This window comes from Symphalangus syndactylus, chromosome 9, assembly GCF_028878055.3.
Source record: "Symphalangus syndactylus isolate Jambi chromosome 9, NHGRI_mSymSyn1-v2.1_pri, whole genome shotgun sequence".
NCBI lineage: Eukaryota > Metazoa > Chordata > Mammalia > Primates > Hylobatidae > Symphalangus > Symphalangus syndactylus.
The window spans coordinates 41,646,550-41,667,699 of NC_072431.2; the positions used below are offsets into that span (position 1 = coordinate 41,646,550).

At 38.0% G+C, this 21,150-nt stretch overlaps 1 protein-coding gene across 28 annotated transcripts in view; it reads right to left on the minus strand.

The window, feature by feature from the left end:
• Positions 1–21,150, minus strand: part of MARCHF7 (membrane associated ring-CH-type finger 7) — a 55,635-nt gene that overhangs the window by 14,197 nt on the left and 20,288 nt on the right. For 17 of the 28 annotated variants that reach the window (XR_010122463.1, XM_063645998.1, XM_063645997.1 and 14 more), the window contains 4 exons: positions 10,616–10,808; positions 8,260–8,427; positions 5,300–6,398; positions 1,636–1,805 (listed from right to left, as the gene is read on the minus strand). Coding sequence is in view for 27 of the 28 variants with exons in the window: in XM_063645998.1 (XP_063502068.1) it covers positions 1,636–1,805; positions 5,300–6,398; positions 8,260–8,427; positions 10,616–10,808 (1,630 nt within the window). In the remaining variant the exon portion in view is untranslated. The remainder of the gene's footprint in view (positions 1–1,635; positions 1,806–5,299; positions 6,399–8,259; positions 8,428–10,615; positions 10,809–21,150) is intronic. The other 11 variants (XM_063646005.1, XM_063646004.1, XM_063645995.1 and 8 more) reach the window with 1 other exon arrangement.

A 21,150-nucleotide genomic window follows, 5' to 3' on the forward strand; every position in this document is an offset into this window, starting at 1 on the left:
CTGGGCCTATTTCTTTGATCTCTGCTCTTCCTCTAGCTGACCTTATTTAATACCAAAACCTCAAACATTACTCGTGTTCATAACTGAAACTTTCAGTGTTTCTCCTGAAATGCCACACTTGTCTAGCTAACTGCCTACATGACATTTCCATATGGTTATCTAGTAAGTAGCTTGAATATATGTCCAATACAGAACCCTTGGTTCCCTTTTCAGCTTCCTATTTCAGTAAAAGGAACTGCCATTCACTTAACTGCTCAAGGCAAAAATATGAGCTTCCCTAATTGTTCTTTCTCCTTCATTCCATCACATCCAATCTACTGAATTGGATGTCTTACAGAATCTACCTACAAAATATACCAGAATCTATCCATTCTATCATCACGATCACACTGCTACATGTTAATCATCACCAACTCTAGCAAGTGCTCTGATAATACACTCCTGGTTCGTCTCCCTGTACTACTTTTGTCCCCCTAAAAATCCATTCTCCACAAAGCAGCCAAATATAAATAACATCATTTTATTCCCTTTCTCTTTAGTAGCTTCCCATCATATTTAAATCTAAGATTTGGGGCTTTAAGTCTTGCACGAACTAACTTTTGCTAATCTTTCTCATCTCAACTTTTTTTTTTTTTTTTTTTTTTGAGACGGAATCTCGCTCTGTTGCCCAGGCTGGAGTGCAGTGGCACAATCTCGGCTCACTGCAAGCTCCGCCTCCTGGGTTCACATCATTCTCCTGCTTCAGCCTTCCGAGTAGCTGGGACTACAGGCGCCTGCCACCAGGCCGGCTAATTTTTTGTATTTTTAGAAGAGACGGGGTTACACCGTGTTAGCCAGGATGGTCTCGATCTCCTGACCTCGTGATCTGCCGCCCGTCTCAGCCTCCCAAAGTGCTGGGATTACAGGCATGAGCCGCCACACCTGCCCTCTCATCGCAACTTTATCTCCTCTCCCCAACTAATTATACAGCAGCCACACTACGCCTAATCCAGCTCCTCAAAGAGACCTAAGTTGATTCCCACCCTAAAGTCTTTGAATGTGCTGTTCCCTATGCTAGAGTGCTCTTCCCCTAATTATGGAATAGCTCAGCTTTCAATTTACATGTTCTCACCTCAGAAAGGCACTTCCTTAACACCCAATATCACTACAAGAAGCAGGTGCCTTGTCTTTTTACCATCCTATAACCAACGTCTAGAACCACTGTGCCTGGCTCCATTACAGGCACTCAATGAACAAATAAATCCCCACAGTAGCCTTATTATCGTAATTTGCTAAGTGACACAAGAGCAACATTAGAAATAAATCTTTCTCAAGGACACACAGCTGGTAAATGGTGAGTCTATGTCCTTGATTCAAAAGGATCTTACATGATATAAGGGACACAAATTACAGCTGTATTATACATGTATGAAGTAGTAAACAGTTTGGTAGGAAATGAAATATAAGACACATTACTAAACATTTACAAAGAAAGACTAATGCTCTTTAATGCTTCTGCTGATACTTCAAAAATGATTAAGACACTTGTTAAAAGTCTAAATTCAACAATCTATAAATTATAAATTCGTTAACCAAAATGCATATATACATGCATCTCTTAGAAAAATTGTGAAAACACAAAAGGGTAAACCTTACCAGAGTTAATTTTGGCCTGTAACCACTTTTTCATACAGTCTTGGTGGACATACTGCAAACTTCCTGTGCACTTGCATGGCTCTATCAGCAAATTAGATGATGATGCAGCTGCCATTTGACAAATTCTACATAAGTCACCTTCTTCTTCTTCTGAGTCCTCTAAAAGGAGGCTGGAAAAGAAGGCACATTTCCCAAAGCTATCATAACTCATCCTGGTTGGTTACTTCAGTCATACATAATCACAAGCTTTCTTTTTTGTTATTTCTACCCACACTGTCTCTGGGTGGAAAAAAGCAAATAGTAACAACAACAAAACAATAACAATTATATTCATCAGCAACCCTCTGATTGAAAATGAAAAACCGTCTCATTGAGAATAAAAATTGTAACAAGTATTTTAAAGGTAAGTAAAATAGGCTAACCTATCATTTATTTTCAAATGATTTAAGTAATTTTGTCATTGGCAAATGACAGTTTAAGATCTATATTTTTCTCAATGACTTTATAAGTACCCCTAAGAGATTTTAATTTCTGCAGTATTCCAGACTACTTCAAGTCCAACAGTATAAAGGTAAGATAAACTTATCACTTTTGCCCCTTGCCTCCCCTCAAATTTTAGGCTATTTCCATGAATTAAACACATACTGGCTTGTAGATTCTCATTTACATGTTACCAGAACCATGTTTAAACTGATAAACTTTTGTATTACAGGAAAAAATTTAAAAGAATGCTTTAAAATTCTCCATCTGCCCCCTCTCTGCAGCAATCTTTATAAAAGATTCCATTAACCTACGTCCTCTATTTAACAGGCCATTGTGTACTGCTTAATATATAAATGCAGAGTAACAGTTTTATATAATAAGGTAAGTAGTTGTTAAAATCCCTACTGCGTTAGTCCACTGTTGGCATAAAACAGGTATACAGTACATTGGTAATACAGAATGCTGAACTGTTACTGAAATACAACCTGGAATATATAGATTCCTAAATGAACTTAGCAAAAGATTTGTGAAAAGAGATGGATATACAGCTGCTAGACTTTCATGCCCTGGGTTAATCAGATACAACCTCAAGCATAAATTATTTTTAAAGATTGAAAACATGGTATTTACATTTTACCTTTAAATTTAACTTTCTTCCCTTCATGGTTTCAACTATTCACTTGGTGGATTCAATTTTTCTGTACCATTTTAAATTGTAGAATGTCTTAAAATCCTTAGGTATGAGGAAAGATGTAATACAGAAATACAAACATACACACACACTCTCTCTGGCAAAATAACCAACAAATGCTGTTTTTTAAATTAACCAGATAGAGTGGTACTGGCTCAATCATTTCTCTCTGAAGATAACTAACGTAACACTTTGCTCTCTGCCTACACTACTGTACTTAAATTAACCTAACCTTAAGGGCTGAAAATATGTTACTACATCCCTTAGCAGACAGCAGACGGCCTGCAATTGGAGGAAGCTGCTATAATAAGCAAACATTAAAACAAACACTATCAGGGTGGAGTAAATCTCCTTCTACAAAAAAAGGAAAAATAGCAAGTTTAAAAGCAGGAAAATAACAGCCACATGGTAAAATCTGTCCTATAAAATGAAAAATAGGAGTATGGTAGCCCAATGCCCAACATCTCAGAAACTGTGCAGTTTCCTTTATCACTAGAGTTGGATTTGAAAGTATTTTCTTATTAAAGTACAAAAAAATCTAAAAATAACAGTAACAATTATGCTTCCCAACAATTCTATTACATTAGGCCTTTGTGAAAAAGAAAAAAAAAAATCCCACATTAACTTTATATAAGTCTTTTCTTCCTTGAAGTGTATTTCAAATAAACTACTTTATCTCATTTTAATAACTATTTTAATACTAAGTAATTAGACTAGGATGACTAAATTAAGAGTCAGGCTGGGACTAAGATCTCTGGTTTTTTGTCTTTTCACTCTTAGTGATTTACAAGCAACCTTCAACTCTATAATAAAGATTTCTTTGTATAAAAAGATTCTATGCCTGCATTTAAACTGTTTTTTTTTTTATTTTTTTTGAGACAGTCTTGCTCTGTCGCCTGGCTGGCGTGCAGTGGTGCAATCTCGGCTCACTGCAACCTCCACCTCCCAGGTTCAAGCAATTCTCCTGCCTCAGCCTCCTGAGTAGCTGGGACTACAGGTGCACGCCACCACACCCAGCTAAATTTTGTATTTTTAATAGAGACAGGGTTTCAGCATGTTGGCCAGGATGGTCTCGATCTCCTGACCTCGTGATCTGCCTGCCTTGGCCTCCCAAAGTGCTGGGATTACAGCATAAGCCACTGCGCCCGGCCTAAACTGGTATCTCTGTTAAATAATACTAATATCTAAAGAACTGGCTGGGCATGGTGGCTCATGCCTGTAATTTCAGCACTTCTGGAGGCTGAAGCATGAGGATCGCTTGAAGCCAGGAGTTTGAGACCAGCATGGGAAGCAAAGCGAGACCCTGTCTCTACAAAAAGTTTAAAGAAAGAGAATATTCAGTATATACTTGGACTTCAAACGCAAAATAAAAATTATTTTGTGCATCAAATTTTACTTTGTGAATCAAAGTAAATTTTGTGCATCAAATTCCAAAAAAAGATTTGCAGTGAGAAATGTGAATAAATGGTTAATAAATCATCTTAATAAAGGCTAAGACAGATTTATTGGTAATCCATGGTCATCCAGTTCCTCTTACTAACCCCATTTAGCATTAGTCTACCAAGGAATTGGGTAAGACATTAAGGTTTTTGTCTTTGTGCGTATATGTATTCCAACCTGGTTAAAATAACCTTTAGATTACTTTCTGACACAATTCACACCCCTCCTCCACCATTGCCTACCTTCAGTTATTAATTCTTATCTATTTACCTATGAGTGAGACATCTTACTGGATGTAAATGTTAAGGGAAGAAATTTCAGGCTGGAAGCAGTGGCTCATGCCTGTAATCCCAGTACTTTGAGAGGTGGAGGCAGGTGGATCTCTTGAGGTCAGGAGTTCGAGACCAGCCTGGCCAATGCGGTGAAACCCTGCCTCTACTAAAAATACAAAAATGAGCCAGGCGTGGTGGCAGGCACCTGTAATCCCAGCTACTTGGGAGGCTGAGGCAGGAGAATTGCTTGAACCAGGGAGGTGGAGGTTGCAGTGAGCCAAGACTGTGCCACCGCACTCCAACCTGGGCAACAGAGTGAGACTCCATCTCAAAAACAACAACAACAACCAAAAACAAAAAAACCCTTCAGATTTCAATTCTGTAAGAAGCCAATTTAGAAATGAAGAGTTTTAGGCTGGGCACAATGGCTCACACCTGTAATTCCAGCACTTTGGGAGGCTGAGGCAGGTGGATCACCTAAGGTCAGGAGTTTTGAGACCAGCCTGACCAATACGGTGAAACCCCGTCCCTACTAAAAATTCTAAAATTAGCCAGGCGTGGTGGAGTGCACCTGCAGTCCCAGCTACTTGGGAGGCTGAAACAGGAGAACTGCTTGAACCCGGGAGGCCGAGGCTGCAGTCAGTCAAGATGGTACCATTACACTCCAGCCTGGGTGACAGAGTGAGACTCCGTCTCAAAAAAAAAAAAAAAAAAAAAGAAATGACGAGTTCTTTCTCTATTTTTGATTTATAGGCTTAAGACAGGTATTCGAATTTACCTCTCTTTTATTTTCTGCAATCTTTCTGGATCTCTTGAAGGCGCACTTTTAGTTTTATCACTTTTACCATCAGCTGAATTCCAACCTGAAGGAATAATATCTACTGTGATCATGACATTGTCGGTCAAATTACTCCCAAGTGCTGGGGGGACTGCAAACCGGAATAATGAACCAGGAAGAATCCCTGCTATTCCTGTATTTCTTCCACCTTGAGCCGAATCTGATGTAGAGCCACCTGTTGTGGCACTGCTTGATGCTGCAGATGCTTGTGGTCTGTTGGCAGCAGCTCCAAGAGGATCATTCTGTGCTTCAAGGTGAACCACTTCATTTGATTCTCTTCTAAAAATATGAGATCTAGATGATGTATCAGAGGTAGGTATCCTTGAAGATTCATCTCTTCCCTCTCGCCTCCTTCTAGAGAACAAAGGTGTGCATCTATTTCTAAGTGAGGAAGATAACCATGGTCCTGTATTTCTACCTTCAGATTCTTGGTTAAAATTTTCTGAATCTGACTCAGAGCTATGATTGTGGCTAAGAGATGACAAACCCCATCTTCGCCTAAGAAATCGAAATCCCTGAGAAGCTTCAGATGCCCTATTATCGGGAACTTCAGAAGTTGATGGTACATTACTACGGGACTGTGAAGCTGTCAAGATTCTTGGAGAAACGTAAGAATTTTCAGAACTCAATGATCTTGTATTTAAGGAATCCTGACTAGATCTTCGTGAAAAAAAAGTAGATGACATGCTAGAAGCTATGCGTGACAGCAGTCTCCTCGTTGTCCGCCTACCTTCATTGTCAGAAGATTCTTGAAATGGTCTTTGAGATGAAACAACCCTTTCTGAATTGCTTATGATTGGGGCTTCATCTCTACTTGAACTGTAAGAAAATCCAGGCTGTGTATTGCTTCGGGAAGATTCTGATTCTCTTGAAGAAAAATTTGATCTTAAAGAATTTCTGGAGTCCCTAGAACTTAGTATGGTCTGATGTTCAGAAGGCAATTGGTGGTTTGTGGATGATGTATTCAACTGTAAAGTGCTCATTGAGTTTTCTTTTGGTCTTGCTCCTTGTGAATATGAAGGAACTCTGTCTTGAACATCTATTTTTGAAAGGAACATAACCAATTACATGAAATAATTTGAGCATTATTATTTGCATTTATTATGTTGAATGCCAAAACGAAGCACTGGATTCAAACCTAATACTGTTGTATTGTAACTACAGAGTTTACTATTACTACAGAAAAAACATAAATGTATTTCTCTTTCTATTCCTACTGGTAAAATCCAGTACTGCTGTGTAAAGTCAACATTACAAATATATAAAAAAGAAATGTATTATGAGCTTATGAAAATTTTATTTGATAAAATTAAAAGAGCTCAATTTATTGATCAGAAATTATTTGATATGATACAATAATATCTAGTATTTAAATTGAGATGATTTTGAACAGGCCAAATAATACAATGTAAATGACTCTTAAAATGATTAAAAGCAAAACCATCCTAGGGAGACTGTTGTGGAGATTTTTTTTTACTCTGTGCAATAAATTAAAAAGCTGTTTTAAACCCTTGTAATTTTATGAAAAATCTTGCTAATAGCTAAAAATTTTTCCAATTTTTTTTTTCTTTCAGGTTAACAGCTGTGGTTCTTATCCTATAGTTCCTAGCCAATATTTAGAAGCAAATGTAACACATTTGTTAAAATACTGGCTAGGAACTATGAATCAGAATAGGGCTATGACATCTGCACTTTTCAAAGGATTCCTTAACTGGTGGTTTAAATCTTCAAATGGGATGAGAAATACTATAGGATTCCTTTGCAAAGAAACTACCTATTAACCTTGTGTAAGAGCTAAATTACTACTCTGCTGATACACGGAGCTTTATGAAAGGGCAAATGTTAGGAACTAAATCTATTTCTATCCTGTACTTTTATACTCCAAAACCTAAAAGCTATTGATACTGTCTACTAAAGCTCTACCATCCAAAGCCAAGCAGATAAAATGTGTTCATTTGTCATAAAGATTTCCCTCAGTAAGAGAAATTAAAATAACCTAAACTTTTAAAAACAAAACATTATTTCCTACTATGTAAATCAAACTCCATTTCTGCCTACTATATTTGTCAACTTCAATTAGCACCTTTTTCTTCAGTTACTTAGTATGATAGTTTAAGGCTATGTACAATGACACAAAGTGTGGCTGTGTGCAATGGCTCATACCTGTAATCTCAACACTTTGGGAGGCCGAGGCGGTTGGATCACCTGAGGTCAGGAGTTCAAGACCAGCCTGGCCAACATGGTGAAACCCAGTCTCTACTAAAAACACAAAACTAGCTGGGCATGGTGGCACATGCCTGTAACCCCAGCTACTTGAGAGGCTGACACAGGAGAATCGCTTGAACCCGGGAGGCGAAGGTTGCAGTGAGCTGACATCATGCCATTGTACTCCAGCCTGGGTAACAAGAGCAAAACTCCATCTCAAAACAAACCAAAAACAAAGTGTGGGTCTTGAGGTCAATTTAATAAAACTAGAGGCACATCCATGTTATACTAAAGTAATTCCAAATTATGCCTTAAAATGGTGATTTCAACTTTCAGTTATTTCAGAAGTAGAAGAATAATCAGAAGTAGTTATTTATTAAACTACATCTGTTACAGGCAAATTCTATTTGAGGATATACGATTTAGTGTTACTTTCTAACAGACATTCTTAAGAGGAAAAATGCAAGTTAAACAACGTAAAGGTAGATGGAATCTAGATACTCATATTCATCTATTGTATTTTAAATTATTTTTTAAGGTCAAAACAAGTAAAGTACTAGAAAAAAATATTAAGGTATTCTGAAATCTTCATAAGACAAAAGATACACTTTATTCCTTTGTACTGTTGTTTTAGTAACATACATAAAGAGGAAAATGGAACATTATGAGAAGTTATACTTGTAATTTATACATACATGACGAAGTTGTGAAATCACCACTTCGGTGACTATAATCCATAAGATTACTAATAGAGGAATCTGTTCTTCTCTCCAAATCTCTCCTCTCTCTCATTAAGTCTGTTCCAAATGATCCAAGTACCATTGATGAAGATCTAGGAACTTGACTATGCCTCCAAGATGAATCTTAAAATAAATGAAGAAGTTTTATTTCAGAGAAAGCTTTCAGGGCTTTAGATGATGACAATCTTCAGTAATAGAGAGGAAAGTTAGTGCTATTTATTATCATTATTAGAGACAGAGTCTCACTCTGTCGCCCAGGCTGGAGTGTAGTGGCACAATCTCAGCTCACAGCAACCTCCACCTTCTGGGTTCAAGTGATTCTCCTGCCTCAGCCTCCTGAATATCTGGGACTACAAGGCGCACGCCACCATGCCAGGCTTATTTTTGTATTTTTAGTGGAGATGGGGGTTCACCCTGTTGGCCGGACTGGTCTCAAACTCCTGACCTCTAGTGATCCGCCCACCCCGGCATCCCAAAGTGCTGGGATTACAGCACGAGCCACTGCACCTGGCCTTACTGTTTATTATGAGAATCCTCGGTTATATAGTTGTTATCAGAAACACAATTCAGTAAAACATAAATTTACAAATGAACTAATCACTTATAAAATTATTTCCTACTCTAAACATATTCTTCTTTGCCTAACATTAAAATCTACCCCATACATGATGTCAATGTCTCAGTCACTTCCCACATCTACCTATACATTATGTAAAACGATTACAGAACAAAAATGTAAATCTTGCCAAAGATGGAGAATTTCACAAAAAAAGTCAATGAAAGTGATGCTGGAGAACTGCCAGTATCAAAATCAAAGGCATCTGGAAAGGGAAGATGTGAACAATACAATTTCATCAGAATTATTTTTACTGCTACCACAGTTGGTTAATTTTTTATTCTAGAATTCTTAATTCTAAGAATTAAAGTATTGTTACAGTTATCGAAATTTTATTAGATATGATTTCATTTAAAAGTAAATTAAACATTAAGTCTCAAACCTCTTTCCTTCACTATTTACCTTGAAATTTTGATTCTTTCTTCCCTAATCCTAGTAGCCTTAATAATTCCTCTTTATTAAGAGAAATGGCCTAGAGTATTTATAACGTTTTCACATAGCAGAAGAGAACAAAAATATCTCTGGCACAGTGGTGTTTGTCTACAAAGTTATTAACAGTCTGCTCTTAGCCATCACAACATTCTTAATATCCTTCAGATGGGCACGTCTTTCCCATGGCATTCCAGCTTATCAAAATAGACAGGAACTGTTTATACTACTTCAATTGGTAATACACAAACATTTAAAGAATTTTACCTCCAATTGTGTCATCACAAGTTTTGGCTCCTCTTAAACACTGGCACTGGCTAACATTTCATTGGAAGAGGAGTATGAGTGAGACAGTAGCCTCCTGACCGTTCAACAAAAGATCTTTTCATCGTGTGTGAAAAATATGTGTCTCAGTACATAATACCAGGCATGAAGCTTTATGGATAGACCATCCAAATCCCAGAGTGGTTAGTATCTTGCCCAATGCCACTCATCTAGTTAGAGGACTAAAACTGTGACTTTCTAATCCCTTGTATAGAACTCCTACTAAAATACCATTTTTTTGTAACTCAAGAGTTTCTGTATTTGTTTTTTGTTTAAGAAACAGAGTCTTGCTCTGTCTACCAGGCTACAGTGCATTGGCATGATCATAGCTCACCATAACCTCAAACTCCTGGGACCAAGCGATCCTCCAGCCTCAGCCCCTCAAGTGGCTAGGGACTACAGGCATGCACCACCATGCCCAGCTAATTCTTTTTTTTTTTTTTTTTTTTTTTGGTAGAAACAGGGTCTCACTATGTTGTCTAGGCTGGTCTCAAACTCCTGGCCTCCAGCGATCATTCCGCCTTAGCCTCCGTATTTTCTGAAAATAAATATTATATACTACAATGTATCATTTATATAAGACATGCTTAAGCAATATTTTAAACACATCAGTAGATTTAGCTTTCCTTGTAACAATTACAAAATATAATAACGAAAAGAATACATACATTTACCAATTTGATTATCATAAAATACCAGCTATTCTAATTAAAATCTGTTAATATCCTGTTTAAGATATCTATATCAATTTTACAAGAAAAATGCATTAGAATTATTATCAGTTCTAGCATTAATTTAAAGTAAGATTTTGGAAATTCCGCTACATTTCTGACCCACTGTCTTTCTTCATATAAAATCTACTTGCGTCATTCCAAAACTAAGAACAACTGTGTTATACCTGGAGAAAAACTGCTTAAAATACCTACAGAAACTCATTCTTACCTGATAACGTGTTTAAACCATTTCCAACATTTCTCCCAGTTGAGGTAGTACAGTTTGTACAGGAAAGTTTAGGTCTTTTTGAATCATGATCCCGTTGCTGGTTCTGCGATCTTGAGCGTGCTCCCTGAGTTATCTCAGATTCACTATACCACGCAGATTGAAATGGTGACGCAGATGCTGATGCTGACGTAGACTGTAAGTTCAAAAAAATTTTTTAAACAACAAAAGGCTGCATTCAGTACTAAATTTAACCCACAATCCTCTAATAAATTCCCACAAGCATCGATTTTTCTACCACATAGTTCTTTTTTTTTTTTTTTTTTTTTTGAGACAAGAGTCTTGCTCTGTTGCCCAAGCTGGAGTGCAGTGGGGCAATCTTGGCTCACTGTAACCTTCGCCTCCAGGGTTCAAGCGATTCTCCTGCCTCAGCCTCCTGAGTAGCTGGCATTACAGGTGTGTGCCACCATGCCTGACTGATTTTTGTATTTTTAGTAGAGACAGGGTTTCACCACGTTGGTCAGGCTGGTCTCAAACTCCTGACCTCATGATCTGTCTGCCTCGGCCGCTAGGATTACAGGCACAAGCCTCTGTGCCTGCGCCTCCACCATGTAGTTCTTTTTTAGTCTTTGTTCCTTCTACCCACTTGTCCATTTACTATACATTATAATTGTATTTGCTGGGCTCTCAATCTGATGTAGAGTAAGTCCTTTTTTTAACCGTATATAAACACTTGGTTATGAAACACTGAAGACCAAAAACTATAATCATTTTTCCTAATTTAATATTTTTTTCTTTTTGAAAATGAAATCCTTGTTGTACTGGTTTAATATTTCAATCTTTTGAGGAACCCTGTCTACCTCTTAGAGGTAGACTGAACACTAAGCTATAAAGAGATTGTGAATTACCCTACTATGAAAATCAGATTTTTCAACTAATAACAAATTTATCCTTGTTCTGATGCCTAGTCTCCAGAATACGGTCATACAACACTAATAAGGGTATGCTAAAAAAAAAAAAAAAAATCCTAATATCAGAAATTTATTCATCAGTAAATCAACAACTAAAACAAGTACATATTTTAAAACATGACTCATGGTTTTCTCTTTTAACATATATGTACACAAAATAAAGCTTGTAACACATGTATCACTGATAATGCGCAAACTATTTTACTTCTCTCCAATTCTTTAATTTGTTAAGTTTACTCACTACAATGCATTAAAAAGGCAACAGTTTGTCTCCTTAAATATGTAGGTTTAAATGACAACATATTTCAACCACAATTATTGAAATTGTACTATTCTTTTTACAAAAATGTTTCCATCATGGCAAAGTAATTACCTGGACACATACACACAGACAGGACACAGATACACTAAGAAACATACATTTGGCATATAATCTCTAAATGGCTCAGAGACAGTAAGGACCTCAAAAATAAAAGTAATTTTTCAGGATATAAAAGAAAAATAATTTTTTAAAGCATGTTACCATGAGTTAAGTATGTGGTAAATAGTTTATTATGCTAAAGAACATTAAAATGAAACCAAATTCTTTCAAGTGTTCTTCTGTTTAACAAAAGAGTTAAAATGGAATGTATCATGGGCCATAATTTCAGTCTACATTCATCTAAAATTCACATGATAAACATGAGAACCCAAATAATGTGTTCCATCAAAGCTCTACAGTACAGGTAAATAAATAAATAATTACACTATAAATAAGTACTATAACAGTAGGTACAGTGAAAGTTTTACAGAAAGACCCTAACTATGTTTGAAGGACACAGGGGAAGAGTCAAAGAAGATGGTAACTGAAGTTCACGGGGTAGGTGAATGAAAAAAGACATTACAAATAGACAACATAAAAAGACGTATAAACCATTTTACCATCAAATTTTTTTGTTGTTTTTTTGAGACAGCATCTCACTCTGTTGCCCAGGCTGGCGTGCAGTCTGGGCAATTGATGCTTGTGGGAATTTATTAGAGGATTGTGGGTTAATCACAGCTCACTGCTGCCTTGATCCTCCCACCTCAGTCTCCAGAGTAGCTGGGACCACAGGCAAATGTCATCATGGCTGGGTAATTTTTATTTTGTAGAGACAGGGTCTCACCATGTTGCCTAGCTGGTCTTGAATTCCTGGGCTCAAACAATCCTCTGCCTTAGCATCTCAAAGTGCTAGGATTACAGGTGTGAGCCACCACATCTGGCCTGGCTTTCTTCTAAGACATTACTATTTATACTTGATTTTCTATTATACTTCAATTATTGATTTTTAAATTTATTTTTTATAGAGATGGGATCCCACTATGTTGCCCAAGCTTGTTTTGAACTCCTGGGTTCAAGTGATCCTCCTGCCTCAGCCTCCCGAACAGCTAGGATTACAGGCATGAGCCATTGCACCCAGCCAATATGGTTCAATTATGAGAAACATACTGCATGCATTCAGGGGATCTATTAGTTCATGGTAACACTGGAAAAGGAACTTTGAAAATAAAGTAGAAGGTGTGAGGCTGAAAAGGCAGGAATGAGCTACATCAGGAATTCGCCCATCCTTTGCCTAGAGAGTATTTTGTAAATTGATAATGGCACTTTTCAGCTTAGTACAAACTTAGTCTCACAAGCCTTCTGTACCTAATATTACAGACACCCAATCAATGAACTGGAGCTAGCATAAGAAATGAAATTAATCTGATATTTTAGAATCAAACCATTTCATATGCCATTATCATCAAGGTATCAGGGACCTTATCCTGCAGGCCAGTGGTTCTAAAACCTCTGGATTTCAGAGACCAAAATAAAAAATGTTTTAATTTAAAATTGAGAGAGAACTGTCACTTTTGACCAGTAGGACATCTAAAATAGCAACTAACACCTAATCCTGTCCCCAACTTTTAAAAAAGGCATTTTAATATACTCCCAAAACTTGAAGGATATAATTCAGAATGAGCATTTTAAATTGAATACATTTGTACAAACTCCATAACTTGTCATTATTTTTCTCATTTTGCACAGACTGCATAAACTTACTGAATAGCACTTCTGCAAACATGATTTTGGGAACTAAGGAAGGGGGGGGGATAAATCAGATCTATTACTATATAGAAAGACTTTTAGAGGCATGTGGAAGATGAAATAGATGAAATGAACAAAAAAACCAATTAGGAAGCCACTAGAATATCAAGAAATAAGTCCCTATGAAGTAATGGGAATAGAGGGCAATTATAAAAGATAAAAATTCATCAGATTTAGGGACAATGTGAGAAATAGAGAAAAAACAGTTTTTTGGTACTGTCTACTGGTGAGATAAATGACTATGCCATTCATTAAAAATACTGATTATAGGGGAGCAGATTTAGATAATGAATTTCATTTGATTCTTGAATGCTGAAGTGTCCAAAGGCTTAAAGTGACACTCACTGTTCATTAAACAATTTTCATGACTCACGACACAACATGTAGATTTTATGGCTATATCCAAGACAAAAAATGTTTGTTAATATCAGCATATAGATATACATATCAGTATACATAATGCCAGTATATAGGAGGAATGTTTTGGCTAGTTTTGCTATTGGCTTAAGGTCAAAATCAAACCTTTCCCTGGTTCCTACAATCCAATTTTGTCCATATTTGTTCAAATATCCTCAGTCTGAAGCAATTGGTTTTTTTCCCTTGGAATTCTTTGAACAATTAAATAAAGTGTTAGATTCATTTAACAATGTATTATCTCTTCTGCTGTCTACTACAGGCCAAATGAAATCAGGGAATAAGTCTGTCTTCAAAGTATACTGCCTTGGGCATAACGAATCCTTAAACAAGTAGTTTTGGGGTTGTTTTCACTTATAAACAATGCCGTTATAAACAACTGTAAATTTTTGTATGGATGTATGTTTTCAATACTCTTGGGTGTAACTGATAGATCATGTAGTAACTTGATGTTTAATATATGGAGGAATTACTATTTTTCCAACTATAGGTTGATGCTAATAGCTGTGATGGCAGCAGCAGCTCATCTGGAGTGGCTGCCACAAAGACGCCGGCTGCAGCAGAGAAGGCGTGGCAGGGTCTGTGTGCTCCATGGAGTCAGCAACAGGTGGGAGCCCTGACCACTTCCAAGTTGGTGGGGTGGGAGCCCTGTGCTCCCTGACCCAGCTGTGGCCGTAGACTTGGGTATCCCTGTGCTCTCAGGGGCCTGAGAAGCCTCCCTTCCCACCCCCGGCTCCGATTTTGGAGCAAAGTTTTGGCCAAGCTTGGGCACTGTCACGATCCAGGTGTGTATGCACATGCTTGGGGCAGTGCCGACACACCAGCCCACTGCTACCTTGGCCCCCTCTGGACTTTGGGCACCAACAAGCACAGAGGGAGGCCAAGGGGGAACTGAGGGCGGCTTGGCATGGGTCTGCAGGCATCCCTTGGCACGAACTGCCTGGGTGCCATGAACAGTAGCAGGAAGCAGACATGCTCCTGGGTGAAAAGGGGCAGGTCCCCAGCGAAACCCAACCTTCAAGCCTGGGATGGCCTGAAGCCTGGAGACTGGGCTGCCAGTTCCACGGACCGGAGTAAGAACTTATGGTGCTTATCCCAGGCCCACCCATTGCCTCCCATAGACCAATCAGCATGCACTTCCTCCTCTCTGAAGCCCATGAAAATCTCAGACTCAGCCAGATGTCAGGCTGACTTCCCTGTAGACAGGAGCTACCCACTTCTGTCTGGTCTCCTCTCCACTGAGAGCTACACACTCGCTGGGATGACCTGCCTGTGGAAAGGAGCCACCCACTTTGGGTCTCCTGAGAGCTGTACTACTGCTCAATAAAGCCCCTCTTCGCCTTGCTAACCCTCCAATTGTCTGTGTACCTCATTCTTTCTGGACGTGGGACAAGAACTCAGGACCCGCCAAATGGTGGGACTCGAAGAGCTGTAACACAAACAGTGCTGAAACACCCCTCCCTACCCCCACTCACCATGCTGCGGGCGACAAGGAGAGAAGAGCTCTGACCCTTCGGGGAGCCCAGACCTAGGAGCTCCCTGAACCAGGGCTGTGACAACCTCTTTAGGGCTCTAGTTCCTGGTGTTTCCAAGCTTTTGGGTGCCACCGCGTTCCTCAGTGCCCACAGAAGAAGCTGCCTGTGGTACGCCTGATCCATCCACAGCCTCACAGGGCACCAGCACCTACAGCTGCCTGCCCCACTGCACCCAGTGTGCCTGGCTGTAAACAGTGGCCGGACCCTGCGTTCACTTGCCCATGCACCCCTTGCCGATCCATGTCTGGCTCACCCTTGGCAGGCGTGGGACCCAAGCTGATAGCACGAGTTGAACAAAGCCTGCCAGTACGAGTAGGCAGAACACACCCAGCAGGCCCGAGCAAAACTTGAGAAAGGCACCACCAGCCACAGAGGCTTCTAGCTGGAAAAGCAACATTCCAAGTGCTGACAGCTGTACCATTTTACAGTCCCATCAACAATGTATGAATGTTCCAATTTCTCCACCACTTACCAACACCTGTGATTGTCCATCTTTTTTTTAAATTTTGAGACAGGGTCTCAGCTCTGTTGCCCAGGTTAGAATGCAGTGATGTAATCACAGATGACTGTGGCCTTGACTTCCTGGGCCCAAGCAACCTTCCACCTCAGCCTCCAGAGTAGCTGAGACTACAGGCATGCGACACCATGCACAGCTAATTTTTATATTATTTCTTGGTAGAGACTGGGTCTCACTATGTTGCACAGGTCTCAAATTCCTGGGTTCAAGCAATCCTCCCAGATTTGGCCTCCCAACTCAGGCCTGGGATTATAGGCATGAGTCACTGTGCCCAGCCTATCCATCTTTTTTATTTTGGCTATGCTAGTGAGTGTTAAGTATCTTACTGTAGTTCTGACTTGCATTTCCCTAATGACTAATATTTTTTCATGTGCTTATCAGCCATTAATATATCTTTGGAAAAATGTTTATTAAAGTCCTTTGCCCATTTGAAATTGGGTTATCTTTTTATTGTTGAGAAGTAAGAGTTCTTCATATATTCTGGATACAAGTCTCAGTATCTAGTAAGATATATGCTTTGCAAATATTTTCTCTCATTCTGTGGATTGTCTTTTCACTCTCTTGGTATCGATGCACACAAATTTTAATTTTTATGAAAACTAATCAATCTTTTTTTTTGCATTTCCTGCCTCCCGACTATGAGCACTTGTATGAAACTAGATGAAAGCAACTAAATTTGCACTGGAGTTTCATAGAGGTTTCTTTCTTTTTCATTAACTTTCCAGTCTCTACCCAGACAGGTAACAGATTTGGCTCCCAGAGTAAATAGTTTTCATCAGTTATTTCCAATTCAAAAGGCTATCTGTGATATGGTGAATTGTATGGTATACGAATTATAACTCAATAAAATAAGGGAAGAGGTGGAAGGCTATCTAGCCCAACCAAAGTGGCTGAAATACTATATAGTGTATCTGAGAAATCATCAATAAGACAGCTTGGAGACTTAATAGTTATAGATACTCTATGCACAATGAAAAGAAAATAACTTTCCAAGACTTTATATAACTAGCAGGCATCCAATTTTCATTTTATTTCTTTTTACCTTCGTAACAGTTATTCATACCACCTTTCCAACAAGAGGTTTACGGGAAGTATAGTCAATGAAATCATTTACTATTACTACTGTATAAGTCAGTATTTGCTTTCAGAAAATTATTTCTAAGGTTTTAAAATATTTTCCCAACACAAATGCCCTTAAAACAATGCAATTTAAAAAAAAAAACCTTAAGGAGAAAATATTTGCAAATCATGTATCCAAAAATGAACTTGTATCTAGAATATATAAAGAACACTTACAACTCAGTATCAAGACAACTGTACTTTAAAATGAGCAAAGGAGCTACTATAAATAGGCATTTCTGAAAAATGTACAGTAAATGGCCAATTAGCACATGAAAAGATGTACAACATCGTTAGTCATCAAGGAAATCCAAATCAAAACCACAATGAGATACATACCACTTCATACCCACTGGGATGGCTAGAATCAGAAAGTAAGATAAGTGTTGGTGAGGATGTGGAGAGACTGGAATCTTCATACACACAAAAGGGAATGTAAAATGATCTAGCCAGTTTGAAAACAGTATGGCAGTTCCTCAAATGATTGAACACAGAGGTTATGCATGACTCAGCAATTCCATTCCTTTCTTTTATGAGACAGGGTCTCACTCTATGGCCCAAGCAGTACTGAAGTGGTGCCATCATAGCTCAATGAAGCCTCAACCTTCTGAGCTTAAGGGATCGTTCCACCTCAGCCTCCCAAAAAGTTAGGACTACAGGTGTGCACCACCATATCAGGTTAGTTTTAAAATTTTTTTGTAGAGATGGGGTATCACTATGTTGCCTAGGCTGGTCTTGTACTCCTGGCCTTAAATACTCCTGCCGTTTGGTCTCCCAAAGTGCTGGGATTACAGGCATGAGCCAACATGCCCAGCTCCATTCTTAGTACATACCAAACACAAGTGAAAACACAAGTCCACACAGAAACTTGCATATGAATGTCTATAGCAGCATTATTCATAATAGCCAGAAGGTAGAAACAATCCAAATGTCCATCAGAAAATAAATGGATAAACAAAATATGGCATATCCATACAATGAAATAGTATTAGGCCACAAAAAAGAATAAAGTACTGACATATGCTACAACATAGATGAACACTGAAAATATGCTAAGTCAAAGAAGCTACTAACAAAAGACTACATAGTACCTGTTTCCACTCATGTATATGAAAATCCAAAATAGGGAGATCTACAGATATAAAGTACATTAATGGTTGCTTTGCACTGGTAGCGGAAGAGGGACTAGAGGAGTAGTGCAGTGATAACCATAATGGTTGTGCAGCTCTGTGAATATACTGAAGACTACTGAACTTTAAATGGGCAAACTGGTATGTGAAATTACAACTTAATAAAGTCATTTCTTTAAAAAGAACTTTAAAGATACTTGCAAATTTACATCAATGTTATCCACTGGCAAATGATTAATCATTAAAAATCATGTAATGCACAGGAACAGAAACTAGCCCAGAATGATATTCTTTTCCTGGGCTCCTCATTTCCATGAGTTAATGACTTGACTGTGAAGTGAATAAATCCTGCTTTGAAAGACTTCCAGAACATTACCTTAGCCATGAGCAACAACTTAAGACTCTGAGCTCTTCCTTGTTTGAAATATTCATGTGATGGAGAGTATCCATCTCCACACCAATGCAGAAGAAACTCATGTCACTCCACTGTACATTTTAAGAGCAAATTGACAAGCTGTGTTTCCTTGGAGGAATGGTAAATATTTTTCTTTTTGAGACAGGGTCTTGTTCTGTCATCCAAGCTGGAGAGCAACTGCATGATCAAGGGTCATTGCAACCTCAACCTCCTGGGCTCAAGCAATCTTCCTGCCTCAGCCTCCTGAGTAGCTGGGACTAAGACATGTGCTACCATGCCTGGCTAATTTTTTTTTTTTTAGAGCGGGGTCCCACTATGTCACCCAGGCTGGTCTCAAACTCCTGGCCACAAGTGACCCTCCCAAAGTGCTGAGATTAAAGGAGTGAGCCACCATGCCCAGTCTCTTTTTCTTATATGCAATACTCATTATAGAGCTAGTTGTGTTTTCCTGTGATCTTCTTGATACCCAAAATGAGAGCAAGTTTAACTTAAAAATGCTGCAGGGTTTATGCAATGCCTATCAATGTTACAATTCTGACCCACTCTCCATATTTATTACTCTCAGTATTCTATCTGTATATTTCTTTATCCTATTTTAAACTGTTTTCATTTTCTTGTTTAATTGTATATGCATCTATGTATTTATTTCCTTGAAAACTAACTACACCTGCATAAGGTAGATTTTTAAAAAATTAGTGACCACTGGTTCTACGCTATGCAAAATATGTGATGGTACTGATCTCTATAGCAGTTATTTACAAACTAAAAAAAAGGTATCAATAACTTTAAAAAGCCCCTACAACCGTATAAAAAGCCTCCTTTTAAAATTATTTCATATTAAAAGTAATCAACCTCTCAACAAGGCAAAACAGTCAGAACAAACACTAAACAGATTAGTGCTTCCTTAAAGTAAGTTACAGAAAAATACACCAAAACAACATACAAAATTACATATTCACAAATAACCCCTTTTTAACAATATTTATAGAAATTAAATTTTCCTTTAAAAACATGTAAATTTTGCTTATTGTTACTACAGACGTAAGACGATCATAGTTTTCAATCATTCAAATTGTGATAAAAATTTAAAGATGGGATAGCAGAAGTAACAGCAAGATTAGTAGCAGGTGAAGCGCAGCTTACAAATGGCTGAGAACTAAAAGATATTTAGGAAATCAACCGTTCGGAACTTAGAATCTGCATTTTCCCAAAGAAACAATGCTATCCAGAATCTTGGATTCTTAAGCTCAAGTATATTACCTAATAATCATGTAACTGAGAGAAACCACCTATATTTCTAGATTTCAGAACCTTATTGATGAACTGACACAAATATCCATCTTAACTAAAAACAGAAGTAAAAAATGTTCTATAAAATGTCAAGCACTATATAAGGTGTTCCCATATTAAGTCTGTAACATAACTGAAATTGATCTATCATGTCCTACCCCCGACCCTCTTTTCTCTGAAGCTTCAGATTTACCAAGTGCCTGAGATAATGGAAGTTTTATGTCTCCAAAAGTTGTGAGTTAAAAAGTCTCAACAATCTTTTTTTTTTAAATGTTGCCTCTGGCCAGGTGCAGTAGCTCATGCCTGTAATCCCAGCACCTTGGGAGGGTGAAGCAGGAAGACTGCTTGATCTCCTAAGTTCGAGACCAGCCTGGGCAATATAGTGAAACTTCACATCTACAAAAAATTTAAAAATCAGTGCAGTGTGGTGTGCACACCTGTATTCTCAAGCTACTCAGGAGGCTGAAGTGGGAGGACTGCTTGGGCCCAGGAGGCAGAGGCTTCAGTGAGCTGAGATCGTGCCGCTATACTCCAACCTGGGTGAGTGTGAGACCCTGTCTCAAAAACCAAAAAATTTTAAAATACTCCCTTTGACATTGAGTAATCTTAACAATGCTAAATAAAACTAAACATACTATATGTAACTTAATATTTGGATAACATTATACTATACCCTACAGATATTATCTTAAACCAATGTAAAACCAGGAAATAATAATGGTAACAGTAAAAGTTAACAATTATAAATAATTAAAAATAAAAATAACAATTATAAATAATTATAATTAGTAACATCAAACCGCTATACTATGTTGTAGGCACTGTTCCAAGTGCTTCACATGTATTTTTTCTTTCAATTAATCTTAACAATAAGAACAATCCTGTTCATCTTACATTTCACATACCGATGTAGCTGTATGAAGAAACCACTATCACTATCACCATTTTACAGAAGAAAAAACAGATAAATAAAATACTGGCCAGGCATGATGGCAGGTGTCTGTAATCCCATCACTTTGGGAGGCTAAGGTGGGAGTATT